Source organism: Schistocerca piceifrons, chromosome 7 (assembly GCF_021461385.2).
Source record: "Schistocerca piceifrons isolate TAMUIC-IGC-003096 chromosome 7, iqSchPice1.1, whole genome shotgun sequence".
Taxonomy (NCBI): Eukaryota; Metazoa; Arthropoda; class Insecta; order Orthoptera; family Acrididae; genus Schistocerca; species Schistocerca piceifrons.
In genome coordinates this window covers 198,698,857-198,718,172 of record NC_060144.1, presented here as the reverse complement: position 1 = coordinate 198,718,172, position 19,316 = coordinate 198,698,857, and the positions used below count along the sequence as shown (strand labels likewise).

At 41.7% G+C, this 19,316-nt stretch overlaps 1 protein-coding gene across 4 annotated transcripts in view; it reads left to right on the top strand.

The window, feature by feature from the left end:
* LOC124805108 (mediator of RNA polymerase II transcription subunit 25) overlaps positions 1–19,316 on the top strand; it is a 164,707-nt gene that overhangs the window by 57,121 nt on the left and 88,270 nt on the right. For all 4 annotated transcript variants that reach the window (XM_047265557.1, XM_047265558.1, XM_047265559.1 and 1 more), the window contains exons 8-9: positions 427–913; positions 8,659–8,942. In XM_047265557.1, the coding sequence (XP_047121513.1) occupies positions 427–913; positions 8,659–8,942 (771 nt within the window). The remainder of the gene's footprint in view (positions 1–426; positions 914–8,658; positions 8,943–19,316) is intronic.

The following is a 19,316-nucleotide window of genomic DNA, read 5'->3' as shown; positions in this document are numbered from 1 at the left end:
TGGTTGTAGATGTCTGTCATTGAAGCTGTCACAGAGAGTAAGCTTTTGAAGTCCAAACTTTCAGCTTTTCAGATAGCAATTTTGAACTGCTATGTAATGGCATTTGTGAATTGCTCATTCACTTCTGGAATACAGTTTATAGCAGTGAATCACCACCAAACGAAATGGCAGATTGTTTCCTGCTTTCCTTCTTACAACTGTGTCTTCTTGTGACAAGACACTTTGTGATTTAATAGCGCATGTTAATACATCATATTTATATCACTTTCTTTGGATCCACCAATGGTAAATTTTGCTTAACTGAACTCGTGAACAGTTGTTTACCATTACAGATGACAACAAATTATTTAGTATAAGCAGATAGATTTTAAGAAATTTTACAGTGGCTTTATGTAGAATCATTTTGAGGTTTACATTATGTTTCAGGCAATGCTTGCTACCCAACAACAGCAACAGCAGCAGCAGCTCCAGCAGCAACAGCAGCAATTACAACAACAGCAGCAGCAGCTGCAACAGCAGCAGCATCAGCAACAACAGCAGCAACAGCAACAACAACAGCAACAGCAGCAACAACAACAACAGCCACAAATGGTACCTGGAGGACGAGGCTTTCCACAGCAAAATCCTCCAGGTTACCATGGACCTGTTATCGGCGGTACTCGACCTCCTCCACCCTCCCGCTGGCCCCCTACTAGTGCTGGTCCAGTACCCGGCACAATGATGCCCCCACAGCAGCGTCCCACATTCCTGCAGCAAGGTCCTGGTGCGACAGGAGTGACAGGAGCAGGACCAAACCCTGTGGCCTCAGCTGCTGGGCCTACTGCAGCCACTGCAGGCAGTGCTTTGCTTGCACAGCTGTCAACACCACCCTCTGCTATGACACAAGCACCATTTGGAGCCACAAGGATGGACGGTTAGTTACTGCAGTTATTCTTACTGTGTGCAATGTACATGTGTAAGTAAAAATAGTGAATGAGGCTGATGCTTTGAATCGTGAAGGTAAGACCGTTATGTGCCAGCTTTGGGAGAGGAGAAAATATGGTTTTTAAAGGAAATTCATCTGATTTTGGAAGACTACACCTTTTACATGAATGAAGTTACGCATGAAGGTAGGAACTTGGGATGACTTTTAGGTTATGTATTGAAACTAAAAGTTAGCTGGCCATAGTGGTCTCCCTAGTGCAGCCAGCCCACTCATTTATTCATTTAATACCCATCCGTGTCAAGTTAAGACTACAATAACACAACAACAAAAATGTGTTTTGTGTTCTTTGCTTCACCAGGGGCAAGTCAGTTATAACTGTGCAGTGTGATTTTCTTTGAGAGCTTGACAGTGCACCTCTTACAGCTCAAAGCATTTGACAGTGACACCAGGAGTTTCAAAATATTGGCTGTTTGTGTAAGGAGAAATCTACTGTTTGCTTTTGCTTTTCTTTTAAAATATAGAGTGCATTAAACAGAGTTTTAAACATAATCTACAGAAGAAACTTCCTGGCAGATTAAAACTGTGTGCCGGACCGAGACTCGAACTGAACTCGGAACCTTTGCCTTTCGCAGGCAAGTGCTGCTCTACCAACTGAGCTACCCAAGCACGACTCACGCCCTGTCCTCGCAGCTTTAATTCCGCCAGTACCTCATCTCGTACCTCGTTTGATTCTAGTCTACAGAAGTCTGCTCATCATGCCAGCAGAGAGTTAGCTGTTCCTCATGCGCCTGTGTGGCATGTTCTGAGATGAGATTTGTGTTTCAAACCAGGGTGGATGTTTGCCATGCATCAAACGGAACACACAATGAACATTTGCGAAAGGTAAATGAAAACTTTGATCCTAAATATAACAGTAAAAAGTTCCCCAAAGTGCGTGCAAAGTGAAGGTAAACTCTTGTAAAATTGGATGGTGCTTTTGAAAATAAAAACTTTGTGGTCCTCCGTGTAAATTAAAATTTATCCCAAGTTCCTATTTCCATTCATGTAGAATATTTAGAATATATACAGGGGTACCCAGAAAGTAACAGATGTTTCGAAAGAAAAAAATTAACAATATGGAAAAATCAGATTTTATTATATACATTTTGAAGTCATACTTGTGAGCTATTTTTCTACATAATCACCATTCAAACTGAGGCACTTATCATACTGTGGCACAAATTTTTCAATGCTGTCTCTCTAGAAATCTGCTGCCTGCAATTGCAACCATTGGTTTATATTGGCATGCAGTTCAGCATCAGTATCAAAGAGTTTTGTAGCTAGCCATGCCTTTGTTACTAGGAAGAGGTGGTAGTCACTTGGTGCCAAATCCAGGCTGTATGGTGGATGTTCAAACACCTCCCATCCAAAATCCCGTAGGAGCTCTTAGGTATGATTGGCCATGTGTGAACATGCATTTTCATGAAAAACAAAAGTTTTGCACTAAGTTTTCCCTGACGCTTGTTTTATATTGCCTACCTTAATTTTGTCAATGTTTGACAATACTTCCCTGAGTTAATTGCTGTGCCACATTCAAAGAAATCAACGAGAACCACTCCCTTTGAATCCCAAAACACAACAGCCATGATCATTCTAGCTGAAATTGTTTGGAACACTTCTGTGATTTATTGGTAGAATTTGCGTGTCCTCATTCCAACGATCGCCTTTCTGTTTCACAATTGACATGCTTCACCCAAGACTCGACCCAGATTATGATACAACTGATAACTTTGCTACCATTTTTTTTGTAACCTGCAAGGAAGGTCAGTGCTGCAGCCAGTCTCTGTTTTTTGTGGCCTTCCATTAGGATTTTGGGAACCCATCTAGCACAAAATTTGTGGTAACCAAGCTTGTGGACCACACCACCATGCACCAAACTCTGTGAAATTTGGGGAAAACATTGTGAAAGTTCCATAATTGTGAAACAACAATTTTCACAATTTTTTTCATTGATTTTCATCACCAGTTCACCAGCCCAAGGCTATGCCAATCACTGTGGTTCTCATCATGAACATTGGTACGGCCGGTCGCAGGTTCGAATACTGCCTCGGGCATGGATGTGTGTGAAGTCCTTAGGTTAGTTACGTTTAAGTAGTTCTAAGTTCTAGGGGACTGGTGACCTCAGATGTTAAGTCCCATAGTGCTCAGAGCCATTTGAACTGTTGGTACGGCCATTTTCAAAATCAATGCACCATTGCCTCACTTGACTTTCACTAATTATTCCTTTTTCATACACATCACAAAGGTTGTGATAAGTTTCAATTGGTTTGTAGTTTTTTTGGGAATAAGAACCTAAACACGGAACACACCTCATAAGTGATGGGATTTTCTATCGGAAAGTACATTTTAGCACATCAAAGAAAGCAAAGTAGCAGAGAACACAGACCACACACAACCATCGCTGGATGCATCATGAGTGTAGGAATGTTAGGGCACCAAGGTGGCGGGTGTAGCCCCGCCCACCACCTGAGGCATAGCGCTTTACATCGCGCATATTGATATCACAACAGCAGTGAACTGATGTGCAGTATGAGTTATGTGCAGGAGAGGTAGCTTCAGATGACAGTGTGTGTAGTTTCTATGCGATCTGGTGGGGTCACTAGCTGGTGGACATTATGTGAGCTGCAGTCAAAATACTGTCATTTTTATTTACAGTTCTGTTTGTTGTTACTACTGTACTTGTACTTAGTTATGTGAGGGAATGAAAGTGTGAATGTGAAATAATGTTTTATGTAAAGTTTTTATACTGTTCATTGAAATAACTGACCTCTTGAGGGATTTTCGAGAATGGCGTGCTTGTTAGTCTTTCGTACCAGGAATTTATTATAAACTATTTCATCAGTTTATGGTATTGGGGAAATGAGATTATGATTTCAGCAAAGTTGTTTTATTAAGAGGGAGTTAATTTTATATTTGTGGTTTTCAAAATTTATTTATGTTAATTTACTGTTTTGATTCAGTGACAAATTTTGATTGGTTCTGTTTATATATGCAGGATTGAGTGGGTTTGATATTGCTTTCTGATTGGCAGAACTTAGCATATTCATGCATATTTTGGGAACTAGAAACTTATTTTGTGTAGAGAGATGAGTGGAGTTGTGGCTTGGATTTCATAGTGATCAAAACTATTGCTAGATGCCCCACTACAAATTACGAGGATCACTCCAAAAGAAATGCACACTATTTTTTTTTTTTTTTAAATCCATCTTTTATTCTACATGTTTGAAAGTTTTACAGTGTGTAGATACATCCTTTAGGAACAATATTTTCATTTCTCCACATAATTTCCATCCCTCTCAACTGCCTTACGCGATCTTGGAACCAGCACCTGTATACCCGCATGGTAAAATTCTGGACCAACTTGTTGGACCCACTGTTTGGCAGTATGCACAAGTGAGTCATCATCTTCAATTCTTGTTCCACAAAGAGAGTCTTTCAGTTTCCCAAAGAGATCATAGTCACATGGAGCCAGGTCAGGACTCTAAGGCGGGTGTTTCAGTGTTGTCCATCCGAGTTCTGTGATCGCTTACATGGCTTTTTGACTGACATGTGGCCGTGCATTGTCGTGCAACAGCAAACTATCCTGCTTTCACAGATGTGGTCGAACACGACTCAGTCGAGCTTGAAGTTTCTTCAGTGTCATCACATATGCATCAGAATTTATGGTGGCTCCACTTGCATGATGTCCACAAGCACGAGTCATTCGGGATCGAAAAACACCGTAGACATAACTTTTCCAGTAGAAGATATGGTTTTGAATTTTTTTCTTGGGTGAATTTACATGATGCCGCTCCATTGATTGCCTCTTCGTCTCTGGTGAAAAATGATGGAGCCGTGTTTCATCACCTGTCACAATTCTTCCCAGAAATTTATTTCGACGCATACCGTTTTTCTTGTTTCTTTGTGAGCCACTGTTAACATCCTGGGAACCCACCTGGCACAAATCTTTGTAACGCCAACAGTTTCAGTATTCTGCAAACACTTCCTTCCCCTATCCCAATGTAGTGTGACAATTTGTTCACTATGATGCATCTGTCAGCAGTCACCAATTCGTTAACTCTCTGCACATTGTCTGGAGTGTATGCAGTATGAGGCCTGCCGCTGCGAGGACAGTCCTCAATATTTGCTGTGCCCGCTTTCATCACTTAACCTGCTTGCCCACCAAGTAACTGTACTGCGATCGACAGCAGCATCTCCATACACCTTTTTCAACCTCTTGTGGATTTTTCCCACTGTCTCATTTTCACAGCACAGGAATTCTATGACGACACGTTGCTTCTGACAGACGTCAAGTGTAGCAGCCATCTTGAAGACATGCTGTGACGGTGCCACTGATGGGAACAGGTTGAACTAACAAGGAGAGGACGCCAATTGTGAAATTCAGATTCGATTCATACTGCACATAATAAAAGTTCATGGCCCGAGGTGTAATGTGGCAAAGCACCAAGATGCACTTCTCAGCCTTTAACGAGAAAATCGATACTTAAAAGAAACCGTTGCGGTGAAATACTGTCTACGATTAATAATTGTCTACAGTGTCGTGGCGCAGCGGTAAGCGCTCAGGTTCGTAATCCGAAGGTCGTCAGATCGAATCTCGTGCCATGCAACCATTTTTTTTTTAGTATTTGTTTGTTGTAATTCAAATGTATACACACACACACACACACACACACACACACACACATACATACACACACACACAGTCATTCCTCCAAAGTGCACTCCTCCCATCCAACCGTATATGTGTGTGTGTGTGTGTGTGTGTGTGTGTGCGTGTGTGTGTGTGCGCGCGTGTGTGTGCGCGCGCGCGTTTTATTTCAAGTATTATTTTTCCATGACAAACGACTTAACGACTTTCAACAACTTATTATATACATAATTGTTGCAACTGATTGCCGGGAATTATATAAAACAAAGATGAGGTGACTTACCGAACGAAAGCGCTGGCAGGTCGATAGACACACAAACAAACACAAACATACACACAAAATTCAAGCTTTCGCAACAAACTGTTGCCTCATCAGGAAAGAGGGAAGGAGAGGGAAAGACGGAAGGAAGTGGGTTTTAAGGGTGAGGGTAAGGAGTCATTCCAATCCCGGGAGCGGAAAGACTTACCTTAGGGGGAAAAAAGGACAGGTATACACTCGCACACACACACATATCCATCCATCCATCCACGAATCAGAGTGATAGTTATCATAGAAACATGGAAAGCAGAAAACAGCACGACATCGAGCACATCTGATAAACGATGCGTTTTTACAAGAACAATTATTTTTTAAATTATCTGTTGGGAAACACACCTGATTGACATTCTGAAAAATTGTTCTATCGTTCGTCTGGTTTGATAAGTACCACGCGTATCGTATCATATCCGCAAAAGTCGGAGAAAACAATTGGTGGTGGACGATGGATTGGATTTTTATACAATCGTCTCTGGAGTTGATGTCACGGTTTCGCTCGATTAAAAAAGTACAATTTTGAAGGCGCTTGATCAAATTTATTACTTGCTGGTAAAAATCACGTCACACGGTTGGACGAGAGGAGTGCACTTTGGAGGAATGACTGTGTGTGTGTGTGTGTGTGTGTGTGTGTGTGTGTGTGTATACATTTGAATTACAAAAAACAAATAATAAAAAAAAAGTTGCATGGCGCGAGATTCGATCCGGCGACCTTAGGATTACGAACCCGAGCGCTTACCGCTGCGCCACGACGCTGTAGAAAGTTATTAACCGTAGAGAGCATTTCACCGCAATGGTTTCTTTTAACTCGATTTTCTCGACAACGGCTGAGAAGTGCATCTTGGTGCTTTGCCACATTACACCTCGGGCCGTGAGCTTTTATTATGTGCAGTATGAATCGAATCTGAATTTCACAATTGGCGGCCTCCCCTTGTAAGTTTGAAAACAAGCGTGAAGGATGTATCTGCATACTGTAAAACTTTCACACAAGCAGAATGAAAACTGTATTTTTACAAAAATAGTGTGCATTTCTTTTGAAGTGACCCTGGTATTAATATTGTGATATTTCAGTACAAAAATGTTTGAGTAGTGCCATAAAGCGGGGAAGAGTGTTCAATTTTTTGCACAGTTTGAAATTCAGAACTTTTGGTGACATTTTAAATAACTAAATTCCGCATGGTGTTTTACTTACTCATGAACATGAACATGAACATTTTGTCACGTGAGACTGATAATAACAATCTTTGAGTGAACTATTTTGAAAGAAACAATTCATTTGTAAACTTTTGGTGAAAGACAGTTAATAATTACCATAAACTGGCTGCAATTACGAATACTGTGTGTATGTGAACTTTTTTGGACTTTGTACAGCATAGAGTGGGGCATGGTAGTGACTGGTGTCTTCAAGCTTACTATAATACAGTGAAATTTTACACACATAGATACTTTCATTTAACTATTCCTTCCACCGACAGAACAATTATAGTGTGACTTGTGGTTACAAAGTATACAGCTGTTTTTCTATAGCTTTTTCTGGTTGAGAACTATACTTCAGTGACTTCTGTGGTGTGCGTACTGTAAGACCTTCAGTACACACACCATCAGATTATTTGACTTGTCGCTCTAACGAAGTAGGCGAGTGTCAGCAATATGTCTCGTGGCCTTATCGTGGCGTGTTTATCTTCTGCCGTTAGGTCAGACGATAGAAATGCCACTTGCACGCTTAGAGTAGCAGATTGACGGTGACCAACTTTAAACAGGACTTGATTAATTTTCACACACATTTATTAAAATAATAACAAGAATAAAAATTACTTAACTTGGTTCTGGATGCTATTTACAATTGACAATTTGAAGTTCCTTTGGTATTGGTACGTTAATCTACTCTCACATATCTCTCTGATACTTGACAAAAGTGTCTATACATTTATCTTCATGGCTATGTACAGGAATATGGTAATCTTATTAGGTGCAGACTGAAACTTGACTATAGACTGGTACAGACAAATGTAGAACTCGTACAGACTGTTGCAGACAAATGTAGACTGGTACAGACTGGTGTAGACAAGTGCAGGCAGACTAATCGAAGGTCTGTACACTCGTTATGTATCACTGCGCGAGTGTGATCCATGAGGAGAAAAGGTTATACGTTAGCAGCAATCTCATTGGGTGCGTTACATATTAATACGTGGATCAGCGGAAGCAGAATTTGGTCCATCTCTATGGCAGCGCCATCTCATAGTGCGGAGACGGACGAGCGCTGCACCTGTGCTGTTGTGCTTAGTGGGGCACGGTCTAGTGGGAAAGTTTTGTGCGCGCTGACTACGCGGAACTATGTACACAACAACTTCTAAGAGGTGTGCATCTGAAGAGAGATTCACCACAAGGTGAGTGGTACTTTGCAATGCAGCACACTATCACATGCCATGATAGACCAAAATGTCTGTTACTTTCTGGGTAGCTCTCATAGTATTGTGCAATTGGATGCATTTTTTAAAAACATTGTGTATTTTGAAGAAAAGATGGGACAACCCACGAGGCACTGAGATGAAAGGAGGTAATTAGCAAATTTCAGTCTCTCGGGTAACATTTTCCAGCATTTGTTACAAAATAATATGAACTTGGACACTTGACGGTCTCTTCTCTCCTTCAGTGGAGGCATTTCGATTTTTAATTATCTTGTTGCATTACACAGTTTTCTGTACAAATTCAAAATAAATTGTGGTTTTGTAGGTGCTGCCAATATAATGATTGGCAATCAGCAACAAGTTCAATCAACGTTGCGAGGTCCTGCAGGCTTAATGGGAGGCCCAGGGTCAACTGCAGGACAGTTAGGACAGGCAGTTCCTGGAAGTCAGGGAGGAGCAGTGCCCGGACAGCCAGGTGTAGGTGTCACAGTGGGAGTGTCAGCTGCTACTGTAGCTGCTGCTCAGCAGCAGCAACCACAGCAGCAACAGCAACAGCAGCAGATGCCCCAGCAGCAACCACAGACAGCTGGATCAGCAGGGCAACAGCAGGTAATTCCTGTGGCAGTGTGTAAGTCGTGTATGGGAACTGAGTGTTGAATCACAAGAAGCAACAGAGAATTAATTTTTTAGTTTTTATATTTGCTCACTTGCGCTCTCTCTCTCTCTCTCTCTCTCTCTCTCTCTCTCTCTCTCTCTCTCTCTCTCCCTCCCACACACACACACACACACACACACACACACACACACACACCATTGGACAGAGCATGCCAAGAAAATAGTTTTCTCACATTGTTTTGGCATTAGTGACTCTTCACTTTCAGGAAGACCTTCGGTATTTGATGAAGATCATTACTCGCATTAATCCACAGTGATGCATGTCAGTGCACTCGAGACCTGGCAGATATGATGGACTGTGATCATTCTACCATCATGCAACATTTGTTTGCATTGAGAAAGCTTCAAAAATCGGATGTATACTGTAAATCAAAATTACAAGAATCAGCAGATGATCATGTGTGCATCTCCACTTGTTCATCATGAGCTGGCTCATGAACAACACTGATTGTTCCTGCCCCGTATTGTTACAAGTGATGGGAAATGGTGTCTTTATGATAACATAAGGAAAAGAAGGAAATTGTTGAGGCTGAATAAAGTAGCAACCCTTATATAAAGACCTGCACACATCCACAAAAGATCATGTTATGCATCTGGTGTACTATGAATTATTTCCCCAAGATGTAAATGTCACTGGTGATATTTATTGTCAGCAATTGAGATGTCTTGCAGTCGCAGTCCAAGAACAACAGCCAGGAAGATAGCGTGAAGTGCTGCTACTACACAATAATGCCTGCTTGCTTTCTGCTAGACTGACAAAAATTGCTATACAGTAGTTGGAATGGATAGTCATTTCACATGGACCTTATTCAAAAGATCTTCTGCCCAGAGATTTTCACCTTTTCTGTTCTCTAACAAACAGGCTTCAAAGAGTTTCCTCTCTGGATGAAACTGTACTCCAAATATGGCTCACGAGCTCTTTCCCTCAAAACCATGTGATTTCAACAGTCCTGGAATCAAAAAGTTGCTCCAGCTGTGGCAGGCTGTTGTAAATAGTGAAGGAGAATATGTTGTTGTTGTTGTTGTTGTTGTTGTCTTCAGTCCTGAGACTGGTTTGATGCAGCTCTCCATGCTACTCTATCCTGTGCAAGCTTCTTCATCTCCCAGTACGTACTGCAGCCTACATCCTTCTGAATCTGTTTAGTGTATTCATATCTTGGTCTCCCTCTACGATTTTTACCCTCCACGCTGCCCTCCAATACTAAATTGGTGATCCCTTGATGCCTCAGAACATGTCCTACCAACCGATCCCTTCTTCTTGTCAAGTTGTGCCACAAACTCCTCTTCTCCCCAATCCTATTCAATACTTCCTCATAGAATATGTTATTGATAACTAAAGTCATTGTTATGTGTGTCTGCGTGTTTATTAAACTTATGGAAAAATGCTGTGAACTTATGCACCAACCATATATTTTTTTCTTCCAGTAATACCCATAGTGTATAAGGAGCGGAGAACTGAATCTCCCAAGAATATCACAAACATAGTTTATGGCCATCATATTTGGAGAATGAACTGTGTACACCACAAACAGAATTGTTGGAAATATCCATATACAAGAAGAGACACGCTACTGTCTTGTAAGATGGAACCATCACCCATTGTACCAATCTTGGGACATACATAGTTATCAGTGACAGTATTTCTACTAAATGTCATGTGACTAGGGCCTCCCATCGGCTAGACTGTTCGCCGGGTGCAAGTTTTCGATTTGACGCCACTTCGGCAACTTGCGTGTCGATGGGGATGAAATGGTGGTGATTAGGACAGCACAACACCCAGTCCCTGAGCGGAGAAAATCTCCGATCCAGCAAGGAATCAAACCCGGGCTCTGAGGATTGACATTCTGTCACACTGATCACTCAGCTACTGGGTGCGGACAGTATTTCTACTGATCCATGGAATCACAGTTTTACATGGAAACACGCAGTTAATGTGTACATGTAAAGATATTCTACTTGAAAACATAAAAAGCACTACCTCGTCTGAAGATACCACTGTCATGGATATTAGGCGGATGATAATTAGTTCCAGCTTTTTTCTAAATAAAAACATATTGATAATGACTATGCAAGTTAAACTGGGACTCACCTGTGAAGAGAATGATCTTACATTGATATATTCTGTGTAAATAGTAGCACATCCATTGCTAATGCTTCTTTGTATGAAGGGCAGTGAGCAGTAGACATCTATTCTTCCAAGTGTGTGTGTCACAGAATGAATTTTCATCAAGTCGCCACCTCTGTCTGACTTAGCTCTTTTCCTTAAAAAAGCATAGCATCTCATGTTTTTATCTAGTAATTTTGTGGAGTGCACTGAACAACTATGTAAGAATCACCATAGTTTCCACGAGCAGTGATAATGTGAAGCCCAGCTTGCTCTGTTCATTCATGAGATTCAGCTGACAGGAGGTAGTGGAAAATTGACTGATGTCCGGTTTCTCCAGTTCCAGAAATCCATCAATACAGTTCCAAATCATCACCTAATAAATGAAATACATGTGTGCAATTTTTTGAATCAGATATGAAATTCAATTGAAGACTTTCTAGCGAATAGAATGTAGGATGTTGTTTTTATTGGAGAGGTGTAACCAGAAGCAAATGTAACACCTGCTGTGCTTGAGTAGATGCAAAAAAATTGATATCACTTGATTACGCAATTCCAACTTCACTGTAATCCAGTGAAGTGAATATTTCACACATTCTAAGGAGTACTTGAGAAAAAGCAGTACAACTGAAGTTTCACTTATCAGGTTCCTTGTAGTCAGTTGTTGAACAGCTTCGTCAAGGACACAGGCTTTGTATTAGATTCAGATACTTTCAGTTGTTTCAGTACTTGTAGAAATAAATGAAGAATTTCACCACTTTGATTTCACATAAAATATAACATTTATTTTTATCATTACAATACATTCTTCCCAAGGCCTTCTTAAGGCCCAAACAACACAAACAGCAACTTGAGGCACCAGAGGGACACCAAGCACAAGGGCAGTATTTTTGTACAGGACGTATCACAATTAGTAGCAAAATTTGACATAGGTTGAGAGTATACAATAATAAAAGCTAAAATTTTTCGTAAACATGGATCCACAAGCAAGCAGACAAGATACTTGCAAAGTGTTGTCATGAGCTGCCATTAATTTTATGTCAAATTCTGTCTTAGTATGAATGAATGTGAAATGTACACTTTTTGATTAAGTCTTAATGTAATTGAGATCAAATTTCGCGCTAGGTCTTCCTTATCTTGCACATATTTTGAGAGTGTGGTACAAGCATGATGGTGAACAGCCACAGTTTTCTGCTGACATAAGATTACATCTAGTGAGCCATTATGAGCCTAGATGGACTTCATCAATATGAAATTAGACAATTTTTTTTTGGTCCCCCTTTTTCCGATGAAAAGTGAAGTAACTTGTAAATTATAAAATTGAAAAGTTCCATTACTTAACTAAAAAATGACAGAAATGTTATATGTTCATTTTTTTCAATTCAGTTTAATAGAAAGATCATTGTTATTGAAGCTAGAACAGTATAATAGGCATAGCTCTTTCTCCTTCCACATAAAACTTTTAAAAATTTCAAGAATTACCTTAAATTAAATTGAGTTGTTTCTTCTTTTAATATTTAGTACTGAAATAAGACATGAAAATTTATTTCTGTTACAGAGGAATGTTTATGTAGTAGTTAATTGAAAAGAAAAGAAAAGAAAAGAAAATATTTCCACAGTCACTAGATTCAGATTTATTTGTAAAGGTCTTTCCAAGAACCCAAGGAGAGGCAGTTAATATCTGAGGGATGGGAGATGTTTGGCAAGGGGGGGGGGGGGAGGGTGGAGAAATGACATTTTGCTTGTGTGAAAAAATGTTCTTGAACTGACCCTGTTTCTTGTTGCACCCGTAGTTTAGGTCAGTCATGATAATTCTTCAGCTGACTCCCACTTTTGACAGACTCCCTTACAGCATACTTCAGTAAACTTAAAAAAAAATGCAAATTTGCAAATGATGGCTTGGGAAAGGTGATAAGTTTCAAAAATATAAAAAGAACATTTTTCGTTATCTATCTTTAACATAATTTATTTACAGATTCTTATTTTGAATTTAAATATGATTACTATTAATATTACAATGAAAATAATTGATATTCATCATCATCATCATCATCATCATCATCATCATCATCATCTTGGACAATTTCCAGCCTCTGGCCGGGTCTGTATGGAACATAACCCTCTCCATCGTCTTCTCTCTTGCCACCATCTCTCTGTCTTCACCTTGGTCCAGTCTTCTACTTTCGTCTGGACACTTTCCTCCACTCCTTTCCACCATCTGTCTCTCGCTCTTCCTCTTGGTCTTTTTCCTTCCAGTTTCATCTTGTGTATCCTCCTGGGTATCCTTTTCTCTTCCATTCGCTTAACATGCCCATACCATCTCAGTCTTGATTTCTCTATCTCCTTCTGTAATGGTTCCATCTTCATTAACTCTCTGATCCTCTCATTTCTTAACGTGTCTGTCTTTGTCACTCCAAAACTGCTCTTCGAGAATTTCATCTCACTAGCTTTTACTTTGCTTTTCTCTATTTCTTTCACAACCCAGATTTCAGATGCATATGTCGGGATCGGGTCATAGTATGACCAGTATATAACCTTTTTACTGATTTTGGGTACATCCTTACTCCATATCAGGCTTCTGACACTCTTCTGAAATGCTTCTGCTTTCCTCTCCTGCTCGTTTATTTCTCTGTTGTTTTTTTCCATCTTCCTGTATCAGGCGTCCTAGGTACTTGAAACTCTCCACTCTCCTCAGTCGTTCCCCACAAATTGTTATTCCAGTTCTTCCTCTCTCCATTGTTCTTGTTGTGCTGATCATCTCACTCTCACTCTTACTTGTACTAAATTTCATATCATATTCTTGTACTGTTTGTTCCCATACTTCCAACTGCTCTTGTACTTCCTCCTCCTTATTCCCCCAAATCATCAGATCATTTGCAAACGCCATAGCTTTCATCTTTCCGTCACCAATTACTTGTGCTACTGTACTCATTATATCATCCATCCCTGCAATGAAGAGTAATGATGAAAGTGCAATGTTGAAAGTGCACTTCCTTGCCTCAAGCCATTCTTCTGTTCAGTCCAAGCTGATCTCTCTCCTCCCACTTTCACACAGTTCACACTTCCATGATACATTTCTCTTATCCTCCAAATAGTCTGTTTTGCTGCTCTTCTGGTCTCCAGGGCTTTCCACACTTTGCTTCTACATACACTTTTTCAATGTTCAGGAAGTCAACCATAGTGCCAGTAGTGCTAGTGTTTGTTTGCAATACAGTCCAGAGACAGGTAGTGCTATTTTCATTGTTTTCTACAAGAAGTGCCTAGCAACCCCAGTTTAGTGAATAAACAGCCGCCTTTAGTGAATTAGCAGTCTAGTTAAAGGTTGAACAACTCTCTTCAGTAAATTGATTCCTTAGGATGGATAGGATGTGTGACTGCTGTGTGCGGACGCAGGAGGAGCTGGCCACTGTTCGCGAACAGCTGAGCGTGTTGATGGCCGCGGTCAGCCGTCTTCAGGCTGCTGCCTCGGAGTGTAGCGGCAGTGGGGAGTCTGGTGCGTCGCAGGGTACACCCCAGGTGTTACATGCTTCACCCACTGTCCCTGCTGTCGAGACATCTTCGCGTGTACTGGGCGCGGTTGGGCCACCCTCTCCCCAAGGGGAGTGGCGGGTTCAGCGGCGTTCGCGGTGCAGGAGGCGGAAGGTCAATGTGGAGGCTGGCCGTGTGGCATCGCCTGCTCTGCCTGTGAGTGGACATGTGGCTGCTCCTTCAGCAAGGTCCGAGCACGCACACAGGGGGAGGTGTTTATTAGTTATTGGGAGCTCCAACGTTAGGCGGGTGATGGAGCCCCTTAGGAAAATAGCGGGAAGGTCGGGGAAGAAGGCCAGTGTTCACTCTGTCTGCTTGCCGGGGGTCTCATCCGAGATGTGGAGGAGGCCCTACTGGCAGCGATAGAGAGCTCTGGGTGCACCCGACTGCAAATTATTGCTCATGTCGGCACCAATGACTCCTGCCGTCTGGGTTCAGAGGTCATCCTCAGTTCGTACAGGCGGTTGGCGGAATTGGTGAAAGCGGAAAGCCTCGCTCGCGGGGTGAAATCAGAGCTAACTATTTGTAGTATCGTTCCCAGAACAGATCGCGGTCCTCTGGTTTGGAGCCGAGTGGAAGGCTTAAACCAGAGGCTCAGACGATTCTGCGGAGATCTGGGGTGCAAATTTCTCGACCTCCGCTATCGGGTGGAGAAATGTAGGGTCCCCCTGAATAGGTCAGGCGTGCACTACACGCCGGAAGCGGCTACAAGGGTAGCGGAGTACATGTGGAGTGCTCATGTGGGTCTTTTAGGTTAGAGAATTCCCTCCCTATGCCCGACAAGACGCTTCCTGAGACGCGACAAGGTAGCAGTAGGCATAACGCAACAGGGGATGACAATATTAATGTGGTAATAGTAAATTGCAGGAGCGTCTATAGAAAGGTCCCAGAACTGCTCTCATTAATAAACGGTCACAACGCTCATATAGTACTAGGGACAGAAAGTTGGCTGAAACCAGACGTAAATAGTAATGAAATTCTAAACTCAGATTGGAATGTATACCACAGAGACAGGCTGGACAGTGAAGGGGGAGGCGTGTTTATAGCGATAAGAAGTGCAATAGTATTGAAGGAAATTGACGGAGATCCGAAATGTGAAATGATTTGGGTGAAGGTCACGGTTAAAGCAGGCTCAGACATGGTAATTGGATGTCTCTATAGGCCCCCTGGCTCAGCAGCTGTTGTGGCTGAGCACCTGAATGATAATTTGGAAAATATTTCGAGTAGATTTCCCCACCATGTTATAGTTCTGGGTGGAGCTTTTAATTTGCCGGATATAGACTGGGAGACTTAGACGTTCATAACGGGTGGCAGGGACAAAGAATCCAGTGAAATTTTTTTAAGTGCTTTATCTGAAAACTACCTTGAGCAGTTAAACAGAGAACCGACTCGTGGCGATAACATATTAGACCTTGTGGTGACAAACAGATCCGAACTATTTGAAAAAGTTAACGCAGAACAGGGAATCAGCGATCATAAAGCGGTTACGGCATCGATGATTTCAGCCGTAAATAGGAATATTAAAAAGGGTAGGAAGATTTTTCTGTTTAGAAAAAGTGACAAAAAGCAGATTTCAGAGTACCTGTTGGCTCAACACAAAAGTTTTGTCTCAAGTACAGATAGTGTTGAGGATCAGTGGACAAAGTTCAAAACCGTCGTACATAATGCGTTAGATGAGTATGTGCCAAGCAAGATCGTAAGAGATGGAAAAGAGCCACTGTGGTACAACAACCGAGTTAGAAAACTGCTGCGGAAGCAAAGGGAGCTTCACAGCAAACATAAACATAGCCAAAGCCTTGCAGACAAACAAAAATTACGCGAAGCGAAATGTAGTGTGAGGAGGGCTATGCGAGAGGCGTTCAATGAATTCGAAAGTAAAGTTCTGTGTACTGACTTGGCAGAAAATCCTAAGAAATTTTGGTCTTATGTCAAAGCGGTAGGTGGATCAAAACAAAATGTCCAGACACTCTGTGACCAAAATGGTACTGAAACAGAGGATGACAGACTAAACGCCGAAATACTAAATGTCTTTTTCCAAAGTTGTTTCACAGAGGAAGATTGCACTGTAGTTCCTTCTCTAGATTGTCGCACAGATGATAAAATGGTAGATATCGAAATAGATGACAGAGGGATCAATTAAAATCGCTCAAAAGAGGAAAGGCCTCTGGACCTGATGGGATACCAGTTCAATTTTACACAGAGTATGCGAAGGAACTTGCCCACCTTCTTGCAGCGGTGTACCGTAGGTCTCTAGAAGAGCGTAGCGTTCCAAAGGATTGGAAAAGGGCACAGGTCATCCCCATTTTCAAGAAGGGACGTCGAGCAGATGTGCAGAACTATAGACCTATATCTCTAACGTCGATCAGTTGTAGAATTTTGGAACACGTATTGTGTTCGAGTATAATGACTTTTCTGGAGACTAGAAATCTACTCTGTAGGAATCAGCATGGGTTTCGAAAAAGACGGTCGTGTGAAACCCAGCTCGCGCTATTCGTCCACGAGACTCAGAGGGCCATAGACACGGGTTCACAGGTAGATGCCGTGTTTCTTGACTTCCGCAAGGCGTTCGATACAGTTCCCCACAGTCGTTTAATGAACAAAGTAAGAGCATATGGACTATCAGACCAATTGTGTGATTGGATTGAGGAGTTCCTAGATAACAGGACGCAGCATGTCATTCTCAATGGAGAGAAGTCTTCCGAAGTAAGAGTGATTTCAGGTGTGCCGCAGGGGAGTGTCATAGGACCGTTGCTATTCACAATATACATAAATGACCTTGTGGATGACATCGGAAGTTCACTGAGGCTTTTTGCAGATGATGCTGTGGTGTATCGAGAGGTTGTAACAATGGAAAATTGTACTGAAATGCAGGAGGATCTGCACCGAATTGACACATGGTGCAGGGAATGGCAATTGAATCTCAATGTAGACAAGTGTAATGTGCTGCAAATACACAGAAAGATAGATCCTTTATCATTTAGCTACAAAATAGCAGGTCAGCAACTGGAAGCAGTTAATACCATAAATTATCTGGGAGTACGCATTAGGAGTGATTTAAAATGGAATGATCATATAATGTTGATCGTCGGTAAAGCAGATGCCAGACTGAGATTCATTGGAAGAATCCTAAGGAAATGCAATCCGAAAACAAAGGAAGTAGGTTACAGTACGCTTGTTCGCCCACTGCTTGAATACTGCTCTGCAGTGTGGGATCCGTACCGGATAAGGTTGATAGAAGATATAGAGAAGATCCAATGGAGAGCAGCGCGCTTCGTTACAGGATCATTTAGTAATCGCGAAAGTGTTACGGAGATGATAGATAAACTCCAGTGGAAGACTCTGCAGGAGAGACGCTCAGTAGCTCGGTACGGGCTTTTGTCAAAGTTTCGAGAACATACCTTCACCAAAGAGTCAAGCAGTACATTGCTCCCTCCTACGTATATCTCGCGAAGAGACCATGAGGATAAAATCAGAGAGATTAGAGCCCACACAGAGGCATACCGACAATCCTTCTTTCCACGAACAATACGAGACTGGAATAGAAGGGAGAACCTATAGAGGTACTCAAGGTACCCTCCGCCACACACTGTCAGGTGGCTTGTGGAGTATAGATGTAGATGTAGATGTAGAAGATCATTAGTAGATCTATTCCATATTCATAATGCTGTTTCTGCAGTTGTCTTACAGCAAAAATTAGATCCACCATGGACCTTCCTATACTGAAGCCATGTTGCTCTTCTCTCATTCCCCCTCCTAATTTCGCCCAAATTCATGCTTCCAAAATTTTCTCAAAAGTCTTTGCACAATGACTTACCAGTGTTATCCCCTGATAGTTCTTGCACTCTTTTCTATTTCCCTTCTTAAAGATTGGGACAGTTATTCCCTTCTTCCTGTCTTCTGGGATCATCATCTGTCTCCACACAATTTTCATTACTCAATATAGCTATTGTCTCTCCAGCTCTTCTGCTGCTCTTACCATCTCTTCACGTAGCTCATCTAGACGTGGTGACTTCCCTCCCTTCGTCTTGCCCGATGCCTCTTCCACTTCTCCCCATGTAAGATCTTTCCCTATTTGCTGTTCCTCCTTGTTTTTTCTCCTCGGCTTGTTCCTCCTCATCTAGGTCTCCATTCGGTTTCAGGAGTTCTTCAAAACACTCCTTCTACATATTCTCGAATTCCTCCTTATTCTCTACATCTTGGCCATTTTTGTTCATCATTCAGGCATAATCTGTCATACCGTTCTTCCTCTTACTTTTAATCATCCCATATAACACCTTTTTTTAACCTTCACTATCCTCCTCCATCATTCTGGTCCACTGTTCCATCCACTTTCTTCTCTCCTCTGCCACCACACTTATTGCTTCTTTCTTTTTGCTTGATACTCTTCTCTTGTCTCTATTGTTCTCTTCTGCTTCTGCCGCACTCTCTAATGTTCCCTTGAATCTACTCCATTTCTCTTCTACTATTTTTGGTTCATCCTTTGAGATGCTTTCCTTTACTACTTGTAGGTACTGTAGCCTGCTTTCTTCTCCTTCAACTTCCATACCCTTACACATCTTTCCTAGTTTTCTGTCCCTTTATTATCGTTAGTCCCTCTCATGTTCATTATCAGCTAACAGTGGTCACTATCCAAGACCTCTGATGGTATTACCTTAATGTCAATGATGTTCCTATTC